General features: G+C 32.8%; 1 protein-coding gene across 1 annotated transcript; it reads right to left on the bottom strand.

Annotated features, from left to right (window-relative positions):
• Positions 1-1,604: 1,604 nt before the first annotated feature.
• On the bottom strand, positions 1,605-5,262 carry LOC127074850 (ubiquitin-conjugating enzyme E2-17 kDa). Its single transcript, XM_051016248.1, has 5 exons — positions 5,096-5,262; positions 4,883-4,962; positions 3,777-3,904; positions 2,247-2,351; positions 1,605-1,953 (listed from the first exon to the last, which is right to left on the bottom strand). The coding sequence occupies exons 2-5, from the start codon at positions 4,950-4,952 to the stop codon at positions 1,810-1,812; spliced, it is 447 nt and encodes a 148-aa protein (XP_050872205.1). The 5' UTR covers positions 4,953-4,962; positions 5,096-5,262; the 3' UTR covers positions 1,605-1,809.
• Between the last annotated feature and the right edge of the window lie 5,986 nt (positions 5,263-11,248).

Here is an 11,248-nt window from a genome sequence, read left to right as displayed (position 1 = left end):
AATACCTTTATCAAATTGTGTTAGTGTCATATTATAAAATTAAATAAATAATTATGATACTTCTAATTTATTATTTTTCAACAAAATCTAAGTTACTCGAGAACAATCATATGTTAAATAAGTGACTTCAAACACGAGTGAGGGGATAAATTGTGGCATTCAAAACTCGCGATTAAAATAAAGTTTTTGTTACTTAAATGGCGAATTTGGTTAGTAATTGTTAAGATAAGAATAAATCGCAGCGAAAATTAAAGACAAATAGGTAAATAGAAGGAAATAAAAGATAATAGTTAAAGATATGATAAAAGAGAATTATCCAGATTCAGTCGAACATTGGCCTACTCGTGTCCTCAAGAGATCTTATTGAGATTTGAATATAAACTTGAGCATTTACATGTTATGCCCACGAACCTTGATACAAGCAGATCTAGAGATTTTACAATGACTTATCTCTAATCAAAAGAAAGTTTTTCACATAACAAACCGTTTAGAGATTTTAAAAGTTGGTCTTAATAATCAAACATAACTTTTTTCAAGCTAAATTCCAGAATCAAACAAGTATTTTAAGACTAGTTAAACTCATGAATCAAACTCGATTTCTCAATAATAATACACTCTTAAGAGCAATAACAAAGATACAACACCAATACAAATTCTTCCTCACAAACGGCTTTCAGGCACACGAGCTAAGACAACTTTTGTGAAAAAATATATTGAGAGAGAGAGAGAGAGAGTTTTGATGTGAAATGAGGAGAAGAGACACATTCTTTGTATAAAAAAATACTTGACTAAAAATCGATTAGATCCTAATCCTAATTCGATTATTTATGTTCATTTTGAAAAGATTGTATAGTCATTACAAAACATTAATGCACTGTCATAATCGATTTTTCTTCTAATACATTGACTTTAGGACAAAATCGATTAGATAGTTAAAAAAAATACTTCAATGAAGCTGACAATTTTCTAATCAATTTGCTAAGGCTTAAAAATATTTTTAGGTGTTTTGTCGATTAAAAAAAGCTAACAATTTTCTAATGGTGTTTTGTCAATTAAAGAAAAGGTTCTTAAAAAGTTTTAAGTTTATGTGAGTTGTCTTAGCATTGTTCACTAACTGAAAACTCATAAAGTCCTATGGTACCTCTCCTTCCTAATTTGTGGATATAAACTAAGAAAGTTCTATGGTACCTCTCCTTCCTAATTTGTGCATATAAACACCCCTCATGGTATATGAGTTGATAATTCACAGTTTGAACTTATTCATCAACATAAACAAGTTATTGTGTTGGATTTGTAGAGATACGCCAATGTAAGCGCTCATTTCCTTCCAAGAGTAGTAGCTACAAACCTAGCTTGTTCTCAATTTAGTACCTGTATTATTGAAATGCAAACAGAATAGTCTTCAACTATCCCTCTAGTGGCAGTGCAACGACCAAGAAATATTTTGGCTAGGGAGCTTGTTCAATTACACTTGCATTACATCCAAGTGATGAAATCAATACTATAAGGCCCGAATGAAAGCCTAAGTAGGTCTGATTGATTAACCCGGGTTCTACCATAATTCTCACATAGAAGAATTCACTTAAAAATTCATCAAGAAATAATTAAATGTAAACTAAACAAAATAGATTTAAATATATAAGCCAGTTGTGTTCATAAACTTTAGATAACACAAAAGTGCCTTTCCAAAATACTGATCGGTTCAAGTTGCCAGAAAGGAGAGTAGAGTATCACATTTGTTTAGATCAATTCAAAACTATTTATTATTTACTACTCCTATAGAGAAAACTTAAAATACTTTGCCCTCTCTTAACCCATGGCATATTTCTGAGTCCATGAACGTGCAGTGGCCTCATACTTAACTTTGTCACTCTTGTACATATGGGCAATTTCAGGAACCAAAGGATCATCTGGGTTGGGATCTGTCAGCAAAGAGCAAATGGATAGCAGCACCTACAAAATAAACCATGTTTTAGTTTCTCTTTCAAAAAGAAACCAAGAAAAACTATTTCATTTGTCCCATAACATTTGCAATTTTAAATTTACGAATATAAAATTAATTACATTTTTCCACTAATATTTCTTTTTACCTCAATGCGCCTAACTGCTCCATTTACTACTATTAAAAAATTTGGTAAATAAAGCTCATTTTCCCATAAAAAAGTAATATCCATTCAATGATTTTTATAAGAAATGTATATAAGCTTAAAACACGCTTAATATGAACAAATAGAAGGTAAGATTACCTTGGATATTGTGAGTGCAGGGCTCCACTGCTCTTTGAGGATGTCAAGGCAAATGCTACCATTACTGTTGATATTAGGGTGGAAAACCTTTGTGCGGAAGGAAACCTAAACATATTCATAATTGATGTCACAAATGAAAAAAAAATTGCAACAATTATCTTGTAAGATTGCAGCAATCATCTCTATAATTAGGATGGATTGTAGATAGGAAATTTCAATCCACAAATATGATCATGTTGTGATAACTGCCAATATACCAACAAAAGGGGAGAAAAAAGACAAAAGAATCCACATATAATCAGATGAGTAAATCAGATATAGAAAAAATATCTGTTACTATGGAAGAGGAACGTAAACAGTAACATCATAATAACCTTGTAACCCTAGATTTCTTTTTGTTTGTAACCCTAGATTTCTTTTCTACCTCAGTCGTCAACCAGAACATCATAACAACCCTGTAACCCTAGATTTTATTTCTACCTCAGTCGTCTGTCGTCAACAACAGTAGAGGTCACAACACAAAAGAGACTGGACAGCAGAAGAAAGATTGTGAAAGAAAAAACAGAGAAGCAGCAAGGACATTATGGGAGAAGACAAACAGAACGAGAGCTAAAGAGATGTGTGTGTGCACCACAAAATTGACCTACAAATGGGCCCAAAAATGAATTGCGAAAATCTCTCAAAATAGTGAGATGGTGATCCCACCATTGTCAACGGCGTGGGATCACCATCTCACTATTTTGAGAGATTTTCGCAATTTCACTTCAACCACAGCAGAATAAGATTCTGCACCAGGCGTATGTACATGACAGGGCATAGCTGGACTTTTTGAGGGAGACACAGTAAACATCATTTGTTGCATTGAAAAAGAAGATGTATAGGTAATTGCTACAAAAATTATTGCAAGAATAGGGGCTTGAATCTGCCTCTTTACTTTTAGGTATTATTTTTTTGCAAAAACGGGAAGTGAAGGCTAAAACGACATACATCAGAGTCAAAAATAACACATGGTGGCTGTATAACATGTACTGATGCACTACTAGAAGGAGTTGGTATTAAAACAGAAATAATAGTGTATATATTTTTGTGTGTAGAAAAAATAATTGGGGAAGCCACAGTTCCCCCATATCATAGAGACCTGCCACTGCTTGTGTAGAATAGTGCAATAGCACAATCTAGCGATTTAAATTACTATTTTAACAACGTCAATGATATCACAAGTTTGCAACAAATATCCAATCCACTAATTGAGATGTAATGGACTACATATTTAAAAAGATTTCTCAAATTGCTAATCAATTTCAATACAACAAAGATTTGTGGAGACTAGATTTTATATCCATCACTATATATTGATTCCTATTGCTATATGTTGTGGCTTAAGTGAAATTTATAATACCATAATTCAAAAAAAGTTGTAGCTAGCATATAAGTAAAGAAAGCTATTGCAAAAAGAGTGTACCTACTTCCTAGATATACAGTTCAACATGTGTTTGTAACAAGTTCGATTAGAGCAGAATTTGAGTTTACCTTGGGTGGTTTGAAAGGATAATCAGGAGGGAAGTGAATTTGCACAAGAAACACGCCTCCAGCAAATGGGCTATCTGCTGGGCCCATAATTGTAGCTTGCCAATGGAACATGTCATCAGCGACAGGGCCTGAGCATAAAAGTAAAAAACAATAATTATTATACTGACTGAACAGTCCAACAAGAATAATTAAAGAGGTCCTATTCCTCCTAGCATTGTGCTATTATTTATATAAGCAAAAATGAAAAATTATTGATTGCAACATAGTTTCTCTGGTTTACATCTAATTCTAGCAGATGATGGGGATTACCCCAGGCACCCATGCATTTTACAGTTCACTTTATCTTGGTCCTATAAACATCAATCATTTCATGTGGGAACTAGAAACAGACAAATGCTCCAAAGCATTAAAATACAGCGTTCATGAAAACTGTGAAATCCAAATACAGGAAAAATATAAATGTATTGATGCCTGACATGTATTTAATACAGTACACATGAGATACATCGCAATAGATAAGTAATCAGAAAGTAAATTTATACCGGAACTTTTTTTACAATTTTAACTCTATTTCCCTTAGAGCATCTGAGTAATGCTGCATAATTTTACAAAAATATTCTACATCCCCATACTTTAATCATGCATTAAAAAAAGTATAATTTTTAGTGTGGAAAATCCTAATCTAATCTGGCTTCAGAGTTGGTATAAATTTCTGATCCTAATCAAGAACCTCAGACATACCAAATCAATTTTAAGCGAAAACATACCAACATAAACAACATGTATATATGCACACAATACAACACACATGCATATACATAAAGTGTACCAAAGTTATCATAAAACATGGTTAAAATTATAATATCAAAAGAAAATATTTAAAATAAAGTACAGTATCAACTATCAAACCATCATTATTTCAGTATCTATCAAATTTCTTTCTTAAATCCTCTACAGTCCATAGTTTAACTCAAAATCTAGGATCTAACCAGACACAAAAAAACATCTCAACAAAATCAAATATATATATTCAAAAATCACTCGAAAAAATTCAAATAAAACAGAGGAAACAATAAATCAAGGGCAAAACAACGTATAACAAATACCAGCACTGCAAGAAGCAGGAGGATCCTTCTGCAAGTCCTTCAGTTCCTTGTTGATCCGCTTCGATGCCATCTCGTCAACACTGATCACATTACCATCAAAATCATAGGTTTACGTAAATAACATAATCAGAATTTTGTAAAAATAATCATATCTGAAAATCAGGGAATCGAAACAGCAGAGAAAAGGAGTGAGAATTGATTTGAATCACTGACCTTGGCTAGGGTTTGAGAGGGTTTGGGGCTTTCCGAGGATGAAACGAGTAGAGAAAAGGAAAACAAGGGTTGTGCGTTTTTGAGAGTGAAAGAATAAGAAAGAAGGAGCGTTTATATAGTAGTGAGTGAGTAGTAAGCGTAAAACTCGTGCTTTCTTGCCACGCACTACCTTACTTGGCACACACCCTATAACCAATTTGATTCTATTAAAAAATATATATCAAATACCATGGTCAAATATCTTTTTTATTATCATATCATATAATTTGACCATAGTTTTAAAAAAGTGTCACTTTAATAATAAAATTATTATTTTTAAATTCTGCTCTTTACTTAATACTATTATATTACTTCTAGACCTTTAACTTTTATGTAAAATTCTTTATATATATATATATATATATATATATATATATATATATATATATATATATATATATATATATATATATATATATATATATATATATATATATATATATATATATATATATATATATATATAAAAGTTTTAAACAAGGTTCTAAAATAATGTACACTGTTTCTACAGTTGTTTAATAATGTTAACATATTTAATATTTTATTATTTGAACAAATCTATTATTAATACTAAATGACATTAATTAAAATATATTTTTAATATAAAATTATTTTACATTATTTAATTAGAATTAATTATTTTAAAATATAAATATGAAATTATAAATTATAAATTATAACTAAATTATTTTTTTCATATATTTTTTTCTTTTTTTATGTCAAAATAATTAATTCTAATTGGATGACAGTATAAAATAATTTTACGGTGAAAATATATTCTAATGTATCTCTATTAAAATTATATTATATGTTTTAAGTTGTATAAAATTATATAATTTTTTAAAAAATTATTAATTTATAAATATCAATAATTATTTATATTAAATTATATGTATAAATAAATGAGATTAATTGAAATACACTGACATTGTAAAGATTTTTTACACTGTTAATCACAACCACTCATTTATTTAAAAGATTTGACTTTTATTTGAAATATTTAAAAAGTAATACAGACGGATGATTGTGATGCATTGACAGTGTAAAACTTTTTACTCTGACAGTGCATAACAATTAATCTCTAAATAAATACTCATAAGAAATTAGAGATTAATTACTATACACTGTCAATGTAAAAAAATTTACACCGTCGATTCATCACCATCATCCGTTTGTATTACTTTATAGACTTTTAAAATAAAAGTCAAATTTCTTTTAATATCAAATCCTTTTACACTGTCAGTGTATTTCAATTAAAATCAAGAAATTATACTTTAAACTAAATAATTTACCTATATTTGACTCAACTAACTCATCCATAAAATTATATAGCTTTATTTTTCATTGATTAAAAACACTACTTTTAAAAAACCATCTTACCCACAGTTTAAACTTTATCTAAATAAAATATTTAAATATTTTTTAATAATTAAATTTATGGAAAACATTTCTTACATATTAAGAAAGAATAAAATATAATTTTTTTAACATGAAATAAATAAAATATAAATTTTTAAATGTAAAAACAATCAAGATAAAATAATGAAAATCTAAATCTATAAATTGGATTTTGAATTCTTTTTTTCTTTTTTAGAAAAACTTTTTATCATACTTTGAATATATCTATAAAAAATCATTCAAAAGTATATACGACAAATTAGTTTTAGAATAATTATGAAATTATTAAAAAGTGTGGTCTACCGTCCTAACAAAGCTGCCAAAAATTGATATTATTAAATTGAACTTAATCGTTTTTGTTTGAACTCAATATTATTAAATAGATAATATACTACAATTTTATAAATTGTAAATATAGTAATTAAAAATAATATTTTGCTTGTTTATTTCATATTAATAATGTAGTATATATACAACGTGTGATAAAATCATAGATGGCATGTTTTAATTGTTTCTTAATTGTGAAGAAACTCATATATGTTGACGGAGACGGAAAAAAAATATTTAGTAAAAATTGTATATCTTTAACATAATAATATAATGTAAATAAATAAATAAATAATTGAAAAAAAACTTTGTGTAATATAATTGAAACTTAATAAATTTGTGTAATATAATTGAAACTTAATAAATTTATATAAATAAAACTTGTATAATAAATTTGTATAATTGAAACTTAATAAATTTGTATAAATAAAATATGTTTGCGATTTTGGTGGTATGAGAGGGTCAATTTATGTGAGGTGAGTGCCCATGTGTACAAGCGCTAGACTTGGGTAAAATATATTTTATCCTCTCTCCCGTTAGGGAAGAATTATTTATAGAGGCCTTTGGGCCTAGGGTTTTCTTGGGAATGATAATTGCCCATTAGTCAATGGTGAACCGTTGAATCCCCATTTTATAGAAGGACGCGAATCAACTATTGACTTTGACTGCTCTCTGTCTAAGATATGTCTTTCTACAAGTGTCTCATAACTGGGAGAGTCAGAGATGCTTTAGGGCGAGATGATTCCCATCAGGGGCGACAAATGACCATCATCCTTTCTGACGGCTACAACCGTCCCACCTTTGTCAGGCCTTTTACAAATATAACACTACACATTTCCTTAAGCACAATAGATTTGACAAATGGCAGTGTGATTTTAGATTATAGAGCATTGAAGTCCCTCAGGTGAGGCATTAGACCTTATGGGCGGAACTTTTATCAAGTCCTCAGAAAAGACTTTAGACTAAGTCTTCTTTGATAGACTTCATTTGCACCTCTAGGGCGAGATTTATATGTTGGATCTCGTCCGAAGAAACTCCAAGTCTCTTAGGCATAGAGTTTATATAGCCTGCTTGATGGAAAATCTTAGCCCCTTAAGGAAAGTTATATTGATTTTGGATGATGAGACTATAAGTCCCTCAAGCGAAACGTTGGATATCTTGGGTGGGACTTCTATAAATCCCTCAGACAAGACTTTAAACTAAGTATATTACGTCGGACTTCAGTCGCACCTCTTGGACGAGATTTATAAGTTGGGTCCCACTCGAAGAAACTCTAAGCCTCTCAAGCATGGAGTTTAGATAGCCTATTTGATGGAAAATCTCAGTGCCTCAGGCGAAGTTATATTGATCTTGGATGATGAGACTATAAGTCCCTCAGGCGAGGCGTTTGATCTCTTGGGCGGGACTTCTATCAATCCCTCAGATAAGACTGTAAACTAAGTCTCTTATGTTAGACTTTAGTCTCGCCTATTGGGCAAGATTTATATGTTGGGTCCCGCTCGAGGAAAACTCCAAATCTATTAGGCGAGAGTTTAGATAGCCTACTTAATGGGAAATCTCAGTCCCTCAGGAAAATTTATATTAATCCTAGCAGATAAGATTATAACTCCCTCAAGTGAAGTGAGATCCTTGCCGCCCAATGAGGCAATCAATTATTAGATCCTTAAATGAGATCCTTGTCGCCCAATAAGGTGATCACTCGTTGGATCCTTAAATGGGATCTTTGCCGCCCAATGAGGCGATCACTTGTCAGATCCTTAAGTGGGATCCTTGTTGCCCAATTAGGCAATCACATTGACGGGTCCTTTAAGTGGGATCCTTGCCAACCAATAGGTGATAAATTGTTGGATCCTTAATTGGGATTATTTTCGCCCAATAATGGAATCACGTTGTTGGATCCTTAAGTGAGATCCTTACCATCCAAAATGGTGATCAAATTTTTGGATCCTTAAGTGGGATCCTTGTCGCTCAATGAGGTGACCATATTTATTGGATCCTTTAAGCGGTATCCTTACAGCCCACAGAGGCAATCATGACAACAAACGCTCGTAGGCAAAGGTTAAAAACAAGCAAATGATGATAAAAGCAACTAATATAACAGGCGCCCCAAGGGATTCCGTTGTTCAAAATAATTACAAAATCCCCTGAATGGGCAGGGGAAATACAACCAAAAAAGTGGTAGGAACAAAAGCTATTCTTAATCCACCAGTTGTCCATCTCGAATCACCTGAAAAGGATCCATGGAGCTCAAGTCCAGATTAGGATAAATAAGGGAAACATTCCTTCTCTCCTTATCAAAATGACAAATAAAGGCCATCACGACTTCATCCTTAAGCAGAGAGAACTGCTCTCCAAACCTCTAAGGATGCCATGAGCCTTCTTGAGCGATTACTTCAAACCCTCTACTTCTTCGAGCTGAGCGAGGACCTTAATGGTCACCCCCTAGGAAAGCTCCTTCAAAGCATTATGTCTCTCCTTCAATTGCTTCATTACCACCCCGCCTTCGCGAGTGCGCTTGTTTACACTAATCACCCCAAACTTTAGCCTTCTGAGGGTGCGAGAATATTTCTTTCCTAATTCTTTTTCCACTAAAAAATACCTCATGAGTTAGGTCTCTAGCAGAGAAGACACTTGGGTATAGGACTATCAAAAAGCATATGATAATCACCAGGGAAGTTCTAAGAGACGGAGAAATCGACAAAGTCCACTTCATTAAAATCCTAGTTATTCCATAGGGAAGGCTCAGGAGGAACCGAATCATTAACTGCTTTCTCCATGCCTGGCCCTGCCTCATGGCTTACGGACGACTCATAAGAGTTTTCTCCCTCCTAGGAACCCTAGGAGGGAAAACCTCGACCGCTCAAGAAGTTTCACATTGCACCGCTTCCCTAGTGCCAACTACGCTTGGGCATTGGAAAACATCGGTCGGTGCTAGACCACCTGTGTTTTTACCAAATGCTCCCTATTCTCGTCAAGAGGGACCCCCTATCTTCCCTGCAGGTAACAAACATCATTAAAACACAACAGCAAACAAAGTTAGATCAGAAAGTGTTCTTTTAACCCTAAATATGCCTCTATTTAATCGTTGTCTTCATGATCCCGATTAATAAGGATGCTAGACTCCATAGAACGGAAATTACCCAAAACTTAAATCACTTATCAGTCGAGGAGAGAAAGGACACGTGGGTCCACCCTTTTAGTAAGTCGTGGATCCGAAGACCAAGATAAAGGAGAAATGGGTCTGCCCCTCAACCCTGTGACAACGCGATAGACATTATCTTGCCTTCTTATCCACACAAACTTGTCGTTATAATCCTCATAAAGGTTGGCGAAGGTTTTAGAAGGCATCCACTGTAACACCCCGAAGAGAGACAAGATTAGGGCTAAGAAGAACCTCCATTGTTAGAGCTTGAAGGTGCCCTGTTGAAAAATCTAAGGTAAGGAGGGATTACTCTAAATATGGTGTTGAATGCATGATTGAGTGAGGGAAAGTCCTTAATCCCATTAGATTTTTACCTAACTCTTCCTTTTTGGTGAATGATTAATGAACATGAGTTAAATTTTGTGATATCATGAATTATATGAGATATTATGTGAAATTCATTTACTGTTTTACCATGGATATTGTGTGTTCTTGTTAATGGTGCTGGTATGAATTGGTGTTTCTATGTGTGTGATGATTATGATGATTAAAGTATGTTAATTTCATGATTAAATTAATAAAATACATGTTAATTGATAGATGGATGATGTATTGATGTTAGATATATTTTCCCTGATGTTGTTATGCGATTTTGGGCCTGGGAAGAGAAAAACAAAGTTCTAAATTGAATTCCATGGCAAAAACGCATGTTTTGTTTCTGCTTCAGGGTGGCGACGTCACCCTAATGACGACCAAATCTTCATGGCCTTTGAGACGCTGACGGGCGTCTGCTGCTTGACGGATAGACCTTCATGGTCCCTTGACACAATTTTATGGCACGAGCGTCATGATGATGATGTGTGAGGTGGTGTGAGAGGTGATGGGCGTCACCTTGGTGACTGGTAACTCGTCATGTTGCCAGAATGAGCGTCATTTGCTCAGTTTCTTGGAATAGAGTGTCAGTTCCAATTTTTATGGTTCTGCTGTTATTAGGCTACTGTTTGGCCACAGTTTGGAGATATTTTGGTGATTGTTTATTATTGATTGTTGAAATAATCAATTGTTATGATGTTGTGCATAATTGTGGTGATCGTATGGTGATAATTTTGGTGATATTGCATATAGTTGAAAATCATGCATCATGATGTATGGACTTCAGTCCAATTTTGGTGTGCTCTAGTATGATGGTGTGGATTAAGATGCGAGTAGTTAGTTTTAGATGGGAATCGGTGAAGCGTTACTTAAAG

The sequence above is a fragment of the Lathyrus oleraceus genome, chromosome 4 (assembly GCF_024323335.1).
Source record: "Lathyrus oleraceus cultivar Zhongwan6 chromosome 4, CAAS_Psat_ZW6_1.0, whole genome shotgun sequence".
NCBI classification, from domain to species: Eukaryota; Viridiplantae; Streptophyta; class Magnoliopsida; order Fabales; family Fabaceae; genus Lathyrus; species Lathyrus oleraceus.
Note: the sequence above shows the minus strand (reverse complement) of the source record. Positions and strands in the feature narration are given on the sequence as shown.

What these genes read in the sequence shown, in the direction of transcription:
- LOC127074850 (XM_051016248.1), bottom strand. Translation starts at nt 4,952, where the DNA reads ATGGCATCGAAGCGGATCAACAAGGAACTGAAGGACTTGCAGAAGGAT. An exon ending in ATCCTTTCAAACCACCCAAG is followed by an intron (nt 2,352 to 3,776) that starts GTAAACTCAAAT and finishes GAATATGTTTAG; the next exon opens with GTTTCCTTCCGCACAAAGGT. An exon ending in CTGCACTCACAATATCCAAG is followed by an intron (nt 1,954 to 2,246) that starts GTAATCTTACCT and finishes TTTATTTTGTAG; the next exon opens with GTGCTGCTATCCATTTGCTC.